The 18,833-nt window shown below is 39.2% G+C and overlaps 2 protein-coding genes across 3 annotated transcripts; one reads left to right on the top strand and one right to left on the bottom strand.

Annotated features, from left to right (window-relative positions):
* The first annotated feature begins 257 nt into the window (after window positions 1-257).
* Window positions 258-13,772, top strand: evpla (envoplakin a). Its single transcript, XM_059340320.1, has 21 exons — window positions 258-335; window positions 430-584; window positions 807-930; window positions 2,524-2,655; window positions 2,784-2,825; window positions 3,205-3,366; window positions 3,518-3,625; window positions 3,771-3,866; window positions 4,041-4,151; window positions 4,993-5,139; window positions 5,280-5,431; window positions 5,522-5,619; window positions 5,754-5,926; window positions 7,101-7,270; window positions 7,463-7,601; window positions 7,691-7,884; window positions 8,426-8,576; window positions 8,696-8,779; window positions 8,877-8,984; window positions 9,749-9,841; window positions 9,997-13,772. The coding sequence occupies exons 1-21, from the start codon at window positions 273-275 to the stop codon at window positions 13,378-13,380; spliced, it is 5,886 nt and encodes a 1,961-aa protein (XP_059196303.1). The 5' UTR covers window positions 258-272; the 3' UTR covers window positions 13,381-13,772.
* Window positions 13,773-13,869: 97 nt separating this feature from the next.
* On the bottom strand, window positions 13,870-18,796 carry ten1 (TEN1 subunit of CST complex). 2 transcript variants are annotated; one of them, XM_059340360.1, is made up of 3 exons: window positions 18,651-18,796; window positions 16,981-17,138; window positions 13,870-16,103 (listed from the first exon to the last, which is right to left on the bottom strand). In XM_059340360.1, exons 1-3 carry the CDS (start codon window positions 18,737-18,739, stop codon window positions 15,952-15,954), a joined length of 399 nt encoding a protein of 132 aa, XP_059196343.1. In that variant the 5' UTR covers window positions 18,740-18,796; the 3' UTR covers window positions 13,870-15,951. The 2 variants fall into 2 exon arrangements, with proteins under 2 accessions (XP_059196343.1, XP_059196349.1); XM_059340366.1 differs by having other exon boundaries at window positions 17,002-17,138.
* Window positions 18,797-18,833: the final 37 nt, after the last annotated feature.

Here is an 18,833-nt window from a genome sequence, read left to right as displayed (position 1 = left end):
AACTAACTAAATGAATCATCCAGATACCCTTAAAAGTTGGCTTCAGTTTCTGAATTTACACTTTCAAATTGTTGTTTTTAGAGTTTGAGTTTATCAATAAAATGCTTCCTTGCTTCGCTTTATTACAGTCTTTTAGCTGTGTTGACTGTGGGGGGGATTATGGAGTACGAGAGGGAATACCGAGCTGATTCTCAATCTGATCTCATGTCCATCTTCCTCTCTCTTCACCCTGCAGGGTCACGACCAACAGCTTGGCCTTGCTGATTGCTCAGATGCAAAAGAATGCCGACACGGTGGAGAAAGACATCCTCCGGTCTGAGGAGCTGCTGGCTATTGTGAGAACACACACTTTATAAAAAAAACGAACCACTTTTACTGCACCTCTCTCTAAACAAAATCCCCCTAAAAACTGCTGTCTACTTCCACCAGGATGCTGAAAATGACAAGAAAGAGCTGCCCTTTGAGCACCAGACTGAGATCTCGGACAAGCTGGGCGAGGCGGAGGGCCTTCTGAAGGACCTCTTCCTGGACGTCGACAAAGCCAAGAAGTCCAAACACCATCAGGCTCGAGAGATAGAGAGCGAGTGAGTTGTGACAGTAAATACAACACAGAGATATGGCAACATACAGTGTGGAACTCTAGGGGGAATACAAGCTGAAAATTAAGCTAAACTGGATGTTTTGGTTATGTTATTTGATCTGCATTTATTCGTATGATTACTTCAGAATGTCTTTCACACTTCGGGTCTCAATAAATACTCAGTTCTTTGTCTCTTTGCGTCTCCTCTGCCCTCTGGTGACTCCAGTGTCATCCACCTCCACGAGCGCTGGTTGAAGGACTGCGCCTTCTACCGAGACATCTTCGAGCAGGTTGACGACGTGTCCCTGATGCCCAGAATCAACTGGGGGCCTGTTTTCAACGGAAAGCAGGTATGAATAATAACACTGAACATTTAGGTCAGTCTGCTAAAAAACAAATCTTTAACCCTTTATCGGGCGAAGAACTATATTTGGTAACTTCAGTGGATATCAGAATGAGGTCCCCATGTCTCTCTGTTTGGTCGTAGAACCACATGGATTTCTTCCAGCTAATCAGCAAAGGAAAAAAAAATTGCAAATTTACTTGATTAAAGTGGCAAATCTACAAGAAAAAAAGTCGCAGATTCAAGAGATTTAAAGTGACAAATCTGTGCAAAAAAAGTCACAGATTTACGAGAAAAAAGTGGAAAAAAGCAACTTTTTTCTTGCAGATTCACCACTTTAAATCTCATAAATCTGCAAAAAAAAAATTCTCATAGATTTGCCACTTTAATCTCACAAATTAATTTCTCAAAATATTACCCCCCTCCCCATGGTCCGTATATTTTTTTTTACACATTCTGGCTGTATGTAATATCCTCCAATATTCTCTAGGGTTGAAATTTGGAATTTGCAAGTATTTCAAAGATCCAGGATTGATTGAACTGAGTTTTCAACAGAGGGGTCTGCAGCCCCTATGGGTACACAGAGTTACTGCAGTGGGGACGCCACATTATTACTACTTGATATGTGTGTTGTTGTTTTTGTTTTAAAAATGTGTCTGAAAATACACATTAACATGAATCCAACCTGTTTATTATCACAGATATTCTTTGCCTGTTTTATAAGAAAACATGTCATTTAACAACATTGATGACTAACTTTCACTGCATCAAGATCTTCAACCTAAACAGCAGAACAGGTCGTCTGTCAATACGACCCAAAACAAACCATATGAGCTTTAGTCGAATATGAGTGTAGCACACACGTCATTATACATACACCTTAGGTATGTCGTCAAATTTATGCTATAAAACCACCAAAAAGTTCCTGATTAGGTGTTATAAAAGACAGTTTAAAAAGTAAATAAATGCTGGAAGTGAAGCACTTTTGGAAAAAAGATGATACATGGAAGTGCAGTGATGTTTGAATCACATCATTGACTTTTGTTTCCAAATGGGACACAAACCTTGTTCTCCTGGGTGAAAGTCGGGGTCTGTTCGAACCATCCACGGGCCCCGAGTGCAACTTCTGTGCTTTATACTCCACCTCAGCATCATTCATAATTACTGTGGCTGCTAAAGGACGGGGGAGGACAGTCTGAAACTTAAATATGGGTCGTTTTTTGTTTGTTGTACAAACAACCTTTGGGATAGTTTTTGAGGGGAGAACAGTCTGTACACCACCATCAATCTCCGGTAAATCACTTTGTGGCACCTTTTCATAACAATGAGCTACTTAGCTATATATTATTGAATAAGTAGCTGTATTATCATTATGTACAGAGATTCTTGTGAGCCACAATGACTTCATATGGCTTCTTGTAACGTCTCAAACAAAACACTTTTACACATCCAGCTCGGGTTAGTCAAGAATTCTTATTTAAATAGTGAAGTACTGTGTGCACCTTGTGAAGATACTCAGTAACTAAATAGTGCTCATCCTGTTCGAATTGCCCTGTGGTGGTTAAATACAATTAACTGTATTCTGTGTGTGTGCTCTCAGAAATCGGTGAACTCGGAGGAGTACGGCCCCACCATGGCCGACCTGGAGAAGCAGGTTGCTGCTCACAACATCCTGCACAAAGAGGTTGAATCCTACAACTCACAGCTCTGCGTCGCCTCTGCAGGGAGCAAGGTGAACACACATGAAACACGTTGAGCTGCACTTGAGCTACAGCAATTAACGTCCTGTTTGCCTTTTTACATCTGAATGAAAAAGTGTTTCCAGCAGCTAACAAGGCTTGTTGTTATCTTGTCTTTTAGGAGAAATATGTCGAACTGAAGAAGCAGTACAACAATCTACTGGTGAGTTGTGTTGGTAGAGTAATTTTTGTAAAAAAAAAAAAAAAGAAAAAAGTAAAGTTTAGATGAAAAGTTAGATGAAAAGTCTTGACTATAAAGGCAGCAAGTGGACAATTATTAGGAGACCTTAAAATAAAACTTTCATCACTTTCTATCTAAAGTTGCAACAAAATTTGAGCCACAAGTTCTTTTTTATTCTGTTGACGTATTGGAGTTCATTCTGTTATTTTTAAGAAGTTTGAGATATTTTCTCCTTCTCCAAAACTGATTTGTTTTATTTTGTATTTTCAACAAGAAATGCATAGAATTAGGGAAGCAAAAGCCTTTAATTTAAACAATATTTTTTTTCGGTTTAATTGAGTTTTATTGAATTTCTCCTCAGGACAACTCCAAGTGGCGTCGCCACTACCTGAACAGCCTGTACGAATACATGCATGGCTGCAACAAGGAACTGGTCTTCCTGGGAGCCGAACAAGACAAGATCAAAAAGCAGGACTGGAGTGACCGCATGGTGGACCCACCTGATGTCCGCAGGCAGTATGAGGTCAGGACTGACGGGTTGCTAGGATAAAACAGTGTCATTTTATAAGTCTAAATAATGAGATGGTTTTGTTTGTCTGTAGTGATCAAAACTGAGTGGTATCTTCTGCACTCTGAATAACAAACACCTAAACAACAGCATTTTAATTTATCAGAACTTCAAGAACAACAGCCTGCTGTCCCATGAGAGCGAGGTGAACAAACTCCAGGACGAAGGAGAAAGACTGATTGGACTGAAGCACCCGGCCTCTGACACAATACAGGTAAGTCTGACGACCAAGAAGACCCTGCTCTCAACAGCAGAGACGACACTTTGAAAGCCAAAGGTTTAAACTTTTAAAATTACACAAACTCAGTTGAACACCACTTAAATCCAGGTTAAGCTAACTCATAACGTTACACCTCCAGGCGCAGAGAGATGCTGTTCGAAACGAGTGGCAGAAATTCCTCAATCTCTGCATTTGTCAGGAGACGCACCTGGACAATGTCGAGGAATACAAAAAGGTAAACATCAGACACTATTCACTACAATTTCTCATTTCCACATCTGCATTCGAGTCAAGTTTGTGCTAGAAGATACAGACTATTTCTCTCTTTTTCATGCACTGAAGATATCATCTCCCTGACACATTCAGGTTTTAAACAAAAAAAAAAAAAATTGTGCTGTTTTTTTTCTAGTATCAAATGGTGACGGAGCAGCTGTCAGAGACACTGTCCAAACTCAACAACAGCCTGGACCCAAAGTCTGTCAGCAAGAAGAGCAATTCAGAGACGCTGCTGCAGCTTGAGGTATGGAGCTAAGGAACTTTTAGAGTCCATTTTATCACAGAGAGGGAATCAAGCACTACATGTCCACATAAGAAACATAAGAAACCTCCCTCACTTCTCTTATTATAAATAGTTATGAGAAGAAGTGACTCGCTGGTTCTTACTTTATTATATGGAGCGTAACAAATACTGTTTGATTCCATAAATAAATAAATAAATATGCCTATAAAATAGAGATAACCACACCACATTCATTTCATTTGATTTCATCCTGAACTATCATAAACTCTCATTTATTTTCTGTTTTTTCTCTGTATTTTGTATCTGTATTTGTTTCGTGTCTTGTGTAAAGCGACTTTACCTTTTAAAAGCGCTATATAAATCAGATTTATAATAATAACTATTATTTTTTTTAAATATAAGAAATTGAAGTAAAAATACCTGGAAAGTAAATTTAGCATTATCAAATAAAAGTCCCATAAGATAAATAATAATAATAATAATAATAATAATAATAATAATAATAATAATAATAATAATAATAATAATAATAAATTGTATTCATTACCACTTTACATGGTACTCAAACACACTTTATAGTTTGAACACAATGAAAATGCAGTTAAAGATAAAAACAAACAATTAAAATCAACAGTATTTGTCATACATTAAAAGCAGTTCTAAGGAGGGGATTTTTGACAAGTTTTTTTGAAGGGGGTGGATCTCAGCAGTCTGATGTCTTTAGGGAGAGAGTTCCAGATGGAGGGGGTGGCTATTGACAAAGCTCTGTAACCCCAGGTTCGCTGCTTATGCGCATAAAAGTGAGTATTTCTAAGATACCTCTGTGTCTGTTTCCCACCAGGCCGAGGAGAAGGCCGTTCAGAACAGCGAGCAGCTGCTGGCAGACCTGAGGAGGCGCAGCACCACCATTGCTCCTCTGAAGCTGCGACGCAATGCCCCCAACAGACCCATCACTGTGGAGTCCCTGTGTGACTGGGAGACAGACAAGGTGGAGCTTCTTAAACTTTAATTGTTGTCAAAAAATATCCACAGCTGAGATGTTTCGGTCCAGGCGTTCTTCTTCATGCACATGCTGATGTTTCTTGTGTTATTACATTTTTTTTTTTAATTTAAATTATCATCGTGCAGGCAAGCCTGGAAAGAGGCGAGAAGTTCACCCTGAAATCTAACTCAGACGACAACTGGGACATTACCTCCACTGATGGAGCAACAAAATCCTTCCCGGGAGTTTGCTTCCTTATCCCTCCACCTGATCCAGAGGCCATCGACAAAGTGGACCTGTGAGTAATGCACCGTTGTGCTATTATGCAGCTACGACAAACAATGCAAGCACATGTCAATAATACTGTTTCTATTCTCCAATCCATTAGGTTGGGTGGTGAACTGGCTGACATCAAGAAGAGAAGAGCGGCTCTGGCAGCATCCCTGAAAAATCACAAATCGGACATCTCCAGGTCCCTACAATCAGGTAACTGTCTACTAATTAAATCCTTAATAATTCTAATCATAAGGTTAAAAACCAAGATATTCTTTTACGACCAGTTGCACAAGTAGTCCTTCATTTTAAAAACAATCAATTAACTTTCCCGTTTCCTCATTCAGCCCCAGTGTCTTCAGCCCCACTGGATCCCAAAGTGACAGCTCTGTCTCAGCAGTTGGACGAGCTGGACGGTGACCTGAACAGAGCTGAGGAGAGCCTCCTCAGCCGCCTGCGAACCCCGCTGAACCGCAGCGACACGGCCGGAGACCTGGCCAAGAGGCTGAGGGAACAGGAGGTGAGAGGAAGAAAGTGACACACAACTGTGTTATTCATTTAAAGCAGGGTTGCTCAATTAATTTTCCCAGGGGCCACATGAGATACTGCAAAGATTGCAAAGGGCCGGACCAATACCAATTCTGCTCAATATTAATTTAAAAGCTTTATAGAATGCAGTATATTATCTGGTTTTGAGCTGCTACTGCTAAGAATACATGTCATGATATGACTATGTTAATGTTGAGTGAGTCAAATATAGCAGTAAAAAATAGTAAAAACCATCTGTATCTCACTTTTCCATTTATCTTTATTATTTTAACTCAGTGTTACGAATTTTTGTGCAGGAGCATATGCAATGCACACACATATATGCAAAACGCTCTCAAAATAAAAGCAAAGCAGTTGCATTGATTTCTAATTTCGGGCTAACCTCACACGGGCCGGTCAGGACTACCAATTGGCTGGATGTGGCCCGCGGGCCACCTTATCCCCAGGTCTGATTGAAAGGGACAGTTCATATGACCTCTGATGGAAAAGTCTATTTCCAGTAGTCAAATAGCCCCAACCAAGTATTGAGTGCATATAGATGGACATACTTTTCAGAGACCAACATTTCCATATTAAACATACTTTTCAAAATTGGTCTTTCGTACTATTACATTTTTTTTGAGACACTAAATTTTAGGTCTTCATTAAATGTAAGCCATAATTATTATAATTAGAAGAAACGAAATAAATTAGACAGGAAATATTTCAGTCTGTGTGTAATGGATCTATATAATGTGTTATTTCCACTTTTTGAATTGAATTACTGACATAAATAAACTTTTCTATGATATTCTAATTTATTGAGATGCACCTGTAGTCCTTTTATATTCTCTTAACCGGATTATATGGCCCTTAGTTCTGACAGGCAACTGCTTACAACAAAGTCTGTGGATTTTCTTGAGTAACAGAGTCTTAATTCCTGGAAAAAGACACAAACTCTCCTTTTATTCACTGGCACGAAGCTTGCCAAATGACATCAACCATTTGGATAATGTAATTGTAGAAACTGTTTAAAAGCTTCTGAAACATTTAGACCATGTTTTTTTTTACTTTTATTTTGTGGTTTTGAGTTTAGTATGAGTTTATTCATACAGTATTTGAAAGCAAGTAAACTAAACTAAAACATCTACATTTGTCCCCTACAGGAAGCTGCCAGGGCTCTGAAGGATCTGGAGCGGCAGAAGGCGGCAGCTCAGGCTGACCTGCAGCCTCTGTTGTCCAAAGATGGCAGCAACAATGCACTGCCACTCAAACTGAGCGCTGCCAACAACAAGCAAGACAGCATCGCAGCACTTACTGACCTCTACACCAAAAAGTGAATATATTTTGTTTGGGAAGTTTGGAAAATATGCTTGTCCTGTTTCAAAATGGCAAACATTTTCCTAAAAGAATGCAATACATTTTTTATATATTATATTTTCATAGGCTTGTATCTGTCCTTGGCAAACTGCACTGTTCAACAAAATATTATTGTTACACTCACAGTTACATCTATTTTTTTTTTCAGAGTGAATGCATCTCTCAACCTGGAGAGACAGATTAAGAAGGTGGACGGACTCGTCTCTGGATTTGAGAAAAAGCTGAGTGACGATACTGCAATCCCTGACGTGCCGAATGCAATCCAAGCCCGCACTGACGACATTCAGGTGAGGAAACATAAAAGAAACATATTAAATTCTATTCCACTCAAACTTTAAACAAATTTTAAACTGCATGTTTTCTTTGCTGTATTCAGTACCAGCGAAAGGCTGTGGCAGCAGCTCAGGACGACATGAAGACGCTGAGTCAGGATCTAGAGACTACGGAGCAGCTGTGCAGCTCTCTGCAGCAGGGCTACCAGGAGTACTGCCCTGACATCGGGCGCCAGAGGACAGAGGTCAAGCAGCTGCAGACCCGCTACAACAACGTGGACAACCAGCTGAAGGAGAGGTGAGAGATCAAGATCAGGTTCCCCAAAGGAGTCCCAAGATCAATAATGACTAAAAGGATATGGAAGACGAAGAAAAAACATCTTTTATAAATTTAGAATTTAGCCTTTTCAGCCCTATAAAAAATATTCAAATGAAACTACAGTTTTTTTTTCTATTTCTATTTTTTTAAGGAGTTTACATGTACTATAACTTTACTACTCAGACTTACAGTATTACAAATGATTTGCGATGCTTTTTATGTTGCTTTTTAGCTTTGTTTGCCTAAAAAGACAATTAATATTGCAAGTAAAAGCATTATCTTGATCCTAACTAAGCTGAATTTATCTGTTACATTTAAACTACATACATACAACACATAAAGAAAGCAGCATACACTGATATAATGTGGTCAGGCAAATATTTATACAGATTATACGTCAGATGTCAACATGTTTTAAAAAACGGCAAGAAAGAAAAATAATCTTTTGAGTGAGAAAGTATCATAATGCAGACCTTTAAAGATTTTGTTAATGTTCCGTCATTTTAATCAATTCTTTCAGAGAAAAACTTTTACAAGAAGCTGGAACAAAGAACATGGAGTTCCAGAGTACATCCAGATCCCTGAAGTCCTTCCTGGACAACCTGCCGCGAAATGATATTAGCTACAATGACGGTCTGTCTCAGGTCACTTCCAGGCAGAGCTCCCAAGAGGTCAGACTGGGATTTATTCATACATATGCTTACATCTGTAAAAATCTGCACTTCGGAAATGATAGATGCTATTAATAACCCATGGTGAATAACTGAATTTGTTAAACTTTTCCACACAGAGGGTGATGGATGACCTGAAGAGAAAGGGAGATGACGTGGACAGAGTGTCTGACCTGTCTCAGGACCTGCAGAATCTGCTCAATGTAAGACTCAAACAAATTATAATACAAATCTATGCTTAGCTTCTTTATTAGTACTTGATTAACTGAATATACCATTTAATTCTTCATGTCTGTGCAGGACTACGAGACCAACGTTGACAAATACAACAGCACACTTGAGGATGCTGGAGCCAATGTTGCAAATAAACCTCGTATGGTCACACTTGCTGAAGCTGTTCAGAGAGAGGTAGCATTTAAACCCAGTCATAACATAACATAATGTGAAAGTCTCACATCCATTAAAGGGGTGAAATGCTCATTATAAGGTTCATACTTGTATTTAAGGTTTCTACTAGAATATGTTTACATGCTTTAAAAAACATTGAAACACTCCTTTTTAGTCTCTTTAAACCCTCCTTCTGTCTGCTCTGATTGGTTAATATTGGTTAGAAGTTATGCTTTCAGAAGTCTATCTCCTAAAAAGCTTTTCAAGAACATTGTTAATGTTCTAAAATGGTTTATTTTAATGGTTTACTCTTCCTCAAAATGACCAAGTACTTTTGTTACTTAAACCTAGAAAATGTTACTGAAAACTGAAAAAAGTCAGAAAAAATAAGTCAACAAAGTCTAGTTACGTTTCTTACAGACCACAAGCCCCAGTCTCCTTGATGAAAGTCCTACGTATACTCCACTCACAACCACAACCTCTTCCCTACGTGTACTTTGTCGTTCCTTTATACTACTTCCATAAGGCTGTTTGGCAGACAGCCTTAACTCCCATGTGCTCAAACTGTGGGTGGAGATACTCAGATGGAGGCAGTTTATTATAATGAGCCTGCATGTGACAGAGAGAAGGGAGTCACATCTGAATGGGTTATTACACAGGTTTTGGGTTGATATGCACTTCAGATACCCAATTTTATGAGCTCAAGCACTGAAAAAAGTGATTTTTTTTTTCACCTTTAAAGTTCATGATTATTCATGGTTTGCTGCATCTCTTGTTTATTACAGGAAAAGGATCTGATCAACCGCTATACTGAAGCAACAGCTGAAAGCACCCAGCGCCAAAAACAGATGAGCTTAGCCCAGAACTTCATGGTACAGGTAAGAAAACAGGTCATAAATGAAAAAAACAACAACATTCATATTATGACCTTCTCTATGAAATAAGTTTTCTATAAAACTACCTCAAGTTTGGTCACAAAATTAATAATTTAACAACTTATTGTCATTCAATTAATTTGCTTTTCCTGCTGCAGAATGAAGAGAAAGTCCAAATGGTGGCACAGCAACAAGTGCAGCTTGAAAGCCAGCAAAAGAGTGCTTTTGAGCTAAGCAGTCTATTAAAAGAGCTGGATGAAGAGAAGGAAAGGACAAATCATACTGAGACGGACCTGAGAACATTCAAAGAGAGGATGTTTTCGCTGAAGAGTCGCAGAGGAGTGGAGCGCGTTCAGGAGACAGAAGTTCTGCAGTACTACCGCGACCCGAAACTGGAAAGTGATTTGACTGAACTGCAGAAAATCCTTCGTGAAGAGTCCCTGAGGCGTAGCACCATCCACTCTGAGGTTGAGGTGTTTAACACGAAAATCACCGTTGTGGAGGAAACCCTCAAAAACACTCCACCCAAACTGGCGACCAGAGAGGTGACGGAGTTTGAGAGAGATCCTCAGCTGGACGTAGAGGCCGCTAAGATAAGAGACGAGATATCCAGGATGAGAGACGACATTCGGGTTAAAGATGGAGAGCATATTCAGATGAGGACAGAAGTCACGATCCTCCAGCAGAAGCCACAACGCATCAAAGAGAGGGTGGTTAAGAAGGAAGTGCTAAAGGTGGAACAAGACCCGCAGATGTTGAAAGCAGTGCGAACATTCGAGACGGAAATCGGTGATGAGGACAGCAAGGTCAAGCTGATCAATGATGAAATTTTCCAGACAAGGAGCCAGATTAATTCACTTGAGGTACTGATTCCTAACATTAAGCCAAAGGTCATCACTAAAGAAGTGAAGAAGATTGAACAAGACCCTGACCTTATCACTGAGTCAAAGAGGATTCGAACAACCATTGAAGATGAGAGGGTTGAAAACGACACTCTGTCCCAAGAGCTGATGACGCTCCACAGTCGCTACCGAGAAGTTTCAGACTGGAGGCCAAAAGTTGAGGTGAAGGAAATCGTAAATGAGATCTACCGGATAGACCCGAACACAGAGGTGGAGATAGTGCGGCTCAGGAAAGAAATACAAGACCTCAGCAGGCAGCGCTCTGATCTGGAGAGGGAGCTTACCCAGGTCAAGTCCGATGTGAATGTCCTTCGTTCTGAGAAGCCCAAGGTGGAGGTAAAGGAAGTTCTCCAAGAGGTGGTTAAGGAGGAAAGAAGCCCTGAAAATGAGAGAGAGATTCAGAGGCTAAATGATCAGGTGAACCACTTGCGCACCTCTTACACCTCCCTCGAGGACCAGGTGAGAGTGCTCAGGAGAGACAGAGATGAATGGAAGGCTGAAAAATCCAAGATAGAGACCAAAGTCCTCACCAGAGAAGTCATCAAGTATGAACCTGATCCTCTGCTGGAGAAAGAGGCTGAGCGCCTGAGAAGAGATTTGCGGGAACAGGCTCAGCTGCGGCGCACCACTGAAGAGATGGTGTTTGATCTGCAAAACAAATACATCCTGCTGGAGAGACAGAAGCCTGAGGAGAAGGTGGTTGTGAAGGAGGTTGTGCGTTTACAGAAGGACCCAAGGCAGCTGCAAGAACATGAGAGGCTCGGCAGGAGCCTGGATGAGGAAGTAACGACCCGACGTCAAGTAGACCTCGAGTTGCAGCAGCTGAGAACAAAGGTGCAAGAACTAGAGAGGATCCTCAGACAGAGCGATGAGCGCCAAAAGAGGATTCAAGCTGAGTCTGAACTCAGAGAGATCCGTCTGCGCATCACACAGCTGGAAAATGCCCCGCCTCCTGTTGAGGAAAGTATTATTGTGGAGGAGGTGCTGAAGGTGGAAAGAGACCCCAAACTGGATAGGATGACAAACGGCCTTCGGTCAGACATGGACAAGGAAACCAGCAATATTCTGCGTATACAGAGAGACATCCGCAACATCACCATGAAGCTTGAGATCCTGCAGAGGGAGAAGTCTGGTGAGAAGACAGTGTACAAAGAGATTGTTCGTGTTGAGAAAGACCAGGCTGTGCAAGCTGAGAGGGATCGGCTGAGGGAACAAGTGTCTGAGCAGAAATTTTCCAGACAGGACGTGGAGGATGAAATCAGACGCCTCAGTGACAAAATCAACCTTCTGATGAGCGGCAAATCCAGCTCTTCAAGAGAGGAAACCACCCTCAATATGAACAAAGAGGCTTTACAGAGAGAGAGGGACAACCTCACTCGGGAGCTCAGGACACTGGAGGCCTCAAGACATGACGTCAGCCTTTCCTTCCAGCAGCAGAGTAGGCTGATGAGTGAAAGAACACAGCAGAGCAAGCAGAGGAGCCTGAGGATGGGCACTGACACGCAGCGTCTGGAGAGGGAGATCCTGGACGAGAAAGACAAGATCCATGAGCGAGACAGGACCATCCGGGAGCTCCTGCTGAACTTGCAGAAAGAGGAGCATACAGAGACGAGGACCAAAGAGACCAATGTCTCCACCAAAATCACCATTCTGGATCCAGAGACGGGGAAAGACATGTCGCCCTATGACGCCTACCTGCAGGGCCTGATTGATCGCCAACAGTACATCCATCTGCAGGAGCTGGAGTGTGACTGGGAGGAGATAACGTCCCTCGGACCTGATGGGGAAACATCTGTACTGCAGGATCGCAAGAGTGGAAAGCAGTTCTCCATCAAAGAGGCCCTGAAAGAAGGCCGGCTGACAGAGTATGATCTACAGCAGTACAAAAACGGCAAACTTCCCATCTCAGAGTTTGCCCTGCTGGTTGCGGGTGAAAATAAGAAGCAACCCCAGTTCAACTCAATCACCCACAAGACCACCACACTGGTGAATTCGGCCCTCCCAGACGTCAACAAGCCTAAGGAAATCAACCCAATTGCTGGAGTAGTGGACACAAACACTGACACCTGCTACACATTACGCAGCGCTACCCTGCGCAAACTGATCGACCCCACCACCGCCCAGAAACTTCTGGAGGCTCAGGCAGCAACAGGCGGCATCATTGACATCAGCAACGGTCAGAAATACACAGTTCACAAGGCGGCATCCAGAGGCCTCGTTGAGGACAGTCAACACCAGAGGCTACTCAACGCACAGAAGGCCTTCAGTGGTGTTGAAGACCCCATGACCAGAGAGTGCTTGTCTGTAGGAGAAGCTGTGCAGAAAGGCTGGATGCCGCGAGACACTGCCATCCGCTACATGGAGGCCCAGCACCTGACGGGAGGGCTGGTCAATCCCAGCACCGGACGCAGAGTGGACATCTTTGACGCCATCAAGTCCAAAATGATCGACAGCACAATGTTGAGGGAGCTGCAGGCCGACACGAACTACGTCAAGGATATCGTCGACCCGATCACAAAGGAGAAGATCAACTACAAACAAGCTCTGGATCGCTGTAAGGTCGACTCTGGGTCAGGCTTACCCATGCTGCCTGCCTCCTCCAAAGAGTCTTACAGCTCTTCTAAATATGCAAGATTCTAGATATGTTTACAACATAGTTGGAGTTATCTGGTCTGTGCAGTGATGTGGTGAAAAAATGTACCATTAGATTATGGGAAATCCATACGTAAATTACAATGTACATTTTGACTCAGGAAATGTCTTCTACTGCAACGCTTTCTGTCTAGCCAAAATTATTGCTGCTGTGTTGCCTTTGTTTACCAACATGTCTGATGTGGGCAGATGTTTTTGATTTAATTTAACAAACAGAGAATATAAATGCAGTTTATCTTTGATATTATTGTGTTACAAGGGATACTGGGGCATGGTGCAATGCTATTTACAGGTTGATTTGACTCTGTATTACTCATGGGCTATCCTTGATACCATTGACTTTAAACTCAATCTTGTTTGATACTTTATGAAGAAACAAATATCAATAAACTTAAATTATAATGTTAAAGAGCATGGACTCCATCACTTTTAGTGCTGCATAGTCTTTTAAATAAAAACCACATACACTCAAACATTAACTTAAGAATGACGTACCATATTATTTTAATAATCCAGTTAAAACATAAAATCTGTGTGAAAAGTTTGAAAAAAAATATGTTGTGAAAAACAATAAAAAATAGAATACAATTTGCAAATCATTCCCGACCTGCATTCAATTGAACCCAGTTCATAGAAGATATCTAATCCCCAAACATGGAAACTTTTTTCTAAATGAACATTATATAGTATAAGTAGAGTATAAGTAAAGTATATACACTTTACTTAAATTACATAGCTAGATGAAAATAAAAAATACAAACAAAATACAAACAAAACAATGATACAAAGATCTGTAGGATTTTTTGAGCTTGGTCTTAAAAGTATTTAAAGAGGAACATGATTCTGTTAGACGTTTTATGTTGTTCCATAGCATCGCACCTTGATAGACAAATAAGAATTTGGCAACAAAAGTCCTACAAAAAGGAATATGTAAGTCATTCTTTCTTCTTGTAAGATGTTCATAATAATGACAATTGAACTCAAAGTAACTTTGAAAAAAAATAAGTAGAGATGCAGGAAAGCAAATGACTTTATACACAAGAACCCCTGTTTGATACTTATTGACCTCAGAAATTGTAAGTAGTTGCAATTGTTTAAATAATGGTTTAGTTGGGGCTAAATAAGAAGAGTTAGTGGCTGTTCTTACAAAGGATTTCTGAAATCTATGAATTGCTTGTAAATAAGAATGGTAAGTGCTGGCCCAAATTATATTACAGTAAGAGATCTAAGGATACATTAAACTGTAATACAATGTTAGAAGTGTTCTTTTTTTAAATGGTGTTTAACCCTTTTTATAATGGCCAATGATTTTGAAACCTTACCAACAAATTCACAATGATTCTTAAAGCAGAGTTTTTCATCAATGTAGACACCTAAGAACACTGATGAAACTTGTGCAAGTGCACTGTCATTGATATACATTTTGGCTAAAGTTAGATTTCTTGACATTGATAGATAACTTATTTAACTTAACCAATAAAAAAATGAATGAGTCCAGCATTTGCTTTAGCAATAAGGTAATCAAAGTTCTTGTCAGTGACAAAGAGATTTGTGTCATCAGCGAATACTACAGGTGACAATAAACTTGAAGAATTGGCAAGATCATTAACATACATAAGAAACAACAAGGGTCCTAGAATAGACCCTTGTGGGACACCACATTTTAGTACAGTCTTCTGTGATCGATTACCATTGAAAACAACAAATTGCTCTCTTCTATTTAAGTAATTTGCTACCCATTGTAAAACCATTTTTTAAAACCGTAATGTAACTTTTGATAACAAAATTTCATGATTCACTGTATCAAAAGCCTTTGATAAATCTAAGAAAATGCCTAAGGTGTATTCATTTTTCTCCAGAGCAGCAGTACTTTTTTTCTCTGAGGTGTAAAAGAGCCATATATGTAGAATATTTTTTCTAAACCCATATTGATGTTTGAACAAAATATTGTTAACATCTAGGTGTTTCATGATTCTACTGTATACCAGCTTTTCAAGAATTTTAGAAAAACAAGGAAGTATTGATATAGGACGATAGTTTGAGAATACAGATGGATCATCAGATTTAAAGAGCGGAATAACTTTGGCAATTTTGAAGGCTTGAGGAATAGTACCTGATTTAAGGGACATGGAAAAAATGAATGTTAAGGGCTCAATAATTAAAGCAGCTACCTTTTTGATCAAATAGGCTGGAATTTCATCATGGCCAGGAGAAGAGTTTTTGAGACTCATGATAATATCAACGACTTCTGAAGACTTTGAAGGCTCAAAAACATTTATATAAACTGAATTGGACGCATTCTGTATACAAGCATGCTGGTTCTAAAATAAACCATTAAGTAGTCGATGTAATATCAAGGTTGCACCTATTCTTTAAAACAGTTGCTCTCAACCTGGAGGGTCAGAACCACCAAATATCGAAACATTAGTCTTTAATAAATAAAATTTATATTTTTAGCCTTTATCTGTGCACTCTAGTCTATTTTGGACATATTGCTTAAGTTTTTCCCATCTTAAAGTTCTCCCGAGCTCGAGTAGTCCTGATCCTGGGAGGGTCTGATCAGGTTGCATCTGCAGGTTGTGCAGCATCCCCTTGTTTGTGCTCCCTCTCCCTGAAGAAGCTCCTCTGCTCATTGATGGCTTTCTGTAGAAGGGCAACGTTTACACCGTCAACGCAGTTCAGCACACGTGCACGGACCATCACACCGACCCCTGTTAGATGAGAAGAAGTACATTATTGAGGCAAAGATTTAATGAAAACAAGCAAATAAAAACATATATATAATGGGTTAAATGGTTGTATTTTAACCACCACTGAATTGTTTTGACCTGTTCTGTCAATTTGGTTGACATTTTCACCGTTGCAATATTGTATGCAAGTTCATATTGACCTGCTCCAGTAAATTATTATTAATAATAATAATAATAATAATAATAACAACAATAAACTTTATTTGTAGAGCACCTTTCATACATGAAACTACAGGCACATAGTGCTTCACATTCCACAGACATAAAAATTAACATTTTAAAAACATATTAAAAGCTTTCAATTTATGAAATGGAAGTTAAAAATATAGATAGTAAAAAAGAGCAGCAGAGCAACTTATTTTATTATTATTTCATTATCACATAAAAGGGTAAAATTAATACATACAATCCAAAGGATAGACATAAAAATGACATAAAATCAGTATTAAGAAGTGCAGCAGAGAGCAAGTGCAAAGCTATTTAAATGCTTGGGTAAAGAGATTTGTTTTAAGCTTTCTTTTGAAAATATCAAGCAAAAGAAATTACATATTTGTAATGGTAATCATTTTTCAATTAAAACATCTAAAATAAAGTGTCCACAAGCACTTAAAATATATAAATACATAATTAACATGTACACTGCACAGTGTTTCTCCACAATGTTCGTGGCGTGAAGTACTCATCAGAGTAACGGCCTGATTTTATGTCTGCTTGTTCAGGTTGAGTCACATTTGTTGATACTACTTTCAGATAGTCAATTTATTTTCTGTGGTTTTCAAATCCTGATTAAACTATTCATCATTCCCCATTCACAACAGATCAGAAAGTCTATCCTCACCATCAACATTTTCAGTCTCACCCAGAACGATGTACTGGGCTCCAACTATTGGGTTAAAAGGCTCCACAAACGGGGTGTGGATGACCACGTGGTGGTCTTTGGAAGCGTGCTGAGCTGACAGCGTGGCCCTGGACTCCTCAGGCTGATAGCAGACAAGTCTGGAAAATTAAACAGAAAGTTTTAAGATCATCTGAGTGATACAATTTAATCTTCTTTTTTTAAAGTTTATTCCTATTTTCTTTAACCTGCCAGCTTTGTTAAGTAGTTTAATATGAACATCTCATACAATATGATGCATTATTATAGATCGAACTACCAAACACAATATAAAGAGGAACACAAACTTCAGATCGACTAACTGCAACAATAAAATGCTGCTAACATGTTAAGGCTACATTAATAATAATTCAATATGTATAAGAAGAAGATACCATCGGAATCATACTGCTGGATAAACAGTACTTTTATTGCACTTCCATAAGTTTACTTAAATAGACTTTTCTCCATTAAGACCACATAAGACCAGGTTTAGTATAAAGTACCTAGATTTGTCAAACCTGACTGTTCCTCAGATATATGACACCTTTATTCCACACAAGTCAGGCCAGATTTGCGAATCATTTATACTGTTTGTGAAAAGGGGAGACTTCACTGCTTTTTCTCCACCCACTACATTATACCAGGTGAAATAAAAATAAAATGCTGTACTTAACGAACTGCTAGTGATGGTTAAAACCCCCTTTCAGATTTATGAGAGTTAAATATATTTGTGGAAACAGAAAATAAGGGGGGAAAAATTCACCTTTTTTCCCCAAGGTAAATTTGGCATCTTTGTCATGTGTCAAACATTCTCATAATAGTTGATCAATATTTTGTGTCCACTGATTTTAATGTTTATGGGGAAGGTTGTGTGCCAAATTTGTTTCAATAGTTTGTGAAGGCTCATAACTGAAAGTCTTGTAAATTATTTGTTTTCACATTAACTGACCTATTAACCTACCTATCGACCTATTATCAGGCCACCATTGTAAATAAGAATTTGTTCTTAATGACCTGCCTGGTTAAATAAAGGTAAATGAAAATTAACACAAATAATAACTAAATGATCCGTTTTTTACTTTCACACTTACAACTTGTTATGGACAATTTTAAGACAGGTTTGAAATTTTTAAACTTTTATTTTATGTGTTATTTTATACAGTCTATGGTTAAACAAAAAAAGTGATGGTTGCACTGTTCTCCATCCAGATCACATAAGACCAGATAAAACAATGAAAATGAAAATACTGTAGTTTAATTTAAGATTAACAAGTAGACACAAAAGAGACAGTTTCAGATCTCGGAAACTTTCAGTATGTTTGTGAAAAGCGACAAAAAAAGGATGTATGCACAGGCTTTTTCTCCATTCAGATTACATTAAACCAGATCTTTAAAAAATAAATACATTTATTTTAAAAAAAGGATGCGTCCAAAGCCTTTTTCTTCATTCAGATCACGTTGAACCAGATTAAAATGAAATAAAAAACAAAATATTACTGCACTTTTGTTTGCCAAACCTGGACTGCTACTTCTGCCACTGTTCATAATCTCATAAAATAGATTGTAACAAGCAAATTTGTTGCAGTCAGGGCATCCAAATTGATGTGCTGTGCGTCAGAAATTAGACTAACCTGCCAAATACTCTCACTGATTCTCCTTCCTGCACTGTTCCATCATTTATTTCCCAGGGGAAATGAAAAACTGCAGCTGCGGGAAGCATAGTGGACAGAAAAACCTAAAATACTTGAATAAATGTGAGGAAAGTGTAGAGGAAAGTCTGTGTACTTCCGGGGTCATGTCACGTGATTTGTCCC

Source organism: Centropristis striata, chromosome 1, assembly GCF_030273125.1.
Source record: "Centropristis striata isolate RG_2023a ecotype Rhode Island chromosome 1, C.striata_1.0, whole genome shotgun sequence".
Taxonomy (NCBI): Eukaryota; Metazoa; Chordata; class Actinopteri; order Perciformes; family Serranidae; genus Centropristis; species Centropristis striata.
Note: the sequence above shows the minus strand (reverse complement) of the source record. Positions and strands in the feature narration are given on the sequence as shown.

Coding starts and splice junctions, on each gene's coding strand:
- ten1 (XM_059340360.1), bottom strand. CDS start 18,739: ATGCTTCCCGCAGCTGCAGTTTTTCATTTCCCCTGGGAAATAAATGAT. Junction 17,139..18,650: donor TCAGTGAGAGTATTTGGCAG/GTTAGTCTAATT, acceptor TTAATTTTCCAG/ACTTGTCTGCTATCAGCCTG. Junction 16,104..16,980: donor TGAGACTGAAAATGTTGATG/GTGAGGATAGAC, acceptor CTCATCTAACAG/GGGTCGGTGTGATGGTCCGT.
- evpla (XM_059340320.1), top strand. CDS start 273: ATGCAAAAGAATGCCGACACGGTGGAGAAAGACATCCTCCGGTCTGAG. Junction 585..806: donor GCTCGAGAGATAGAGAGCGA/GTGAGTTGTGAC, acceptor TGGTGACTCCAG/TGTCATCCACCTCCACGAGC. Junction 8,985..9,748: donor CTGAAGCTGTTCAGAGAGAG/GTAGCATTTAAA, acceptor TGTTTATTACAG/GAAAAGGATCTGATCAACCG.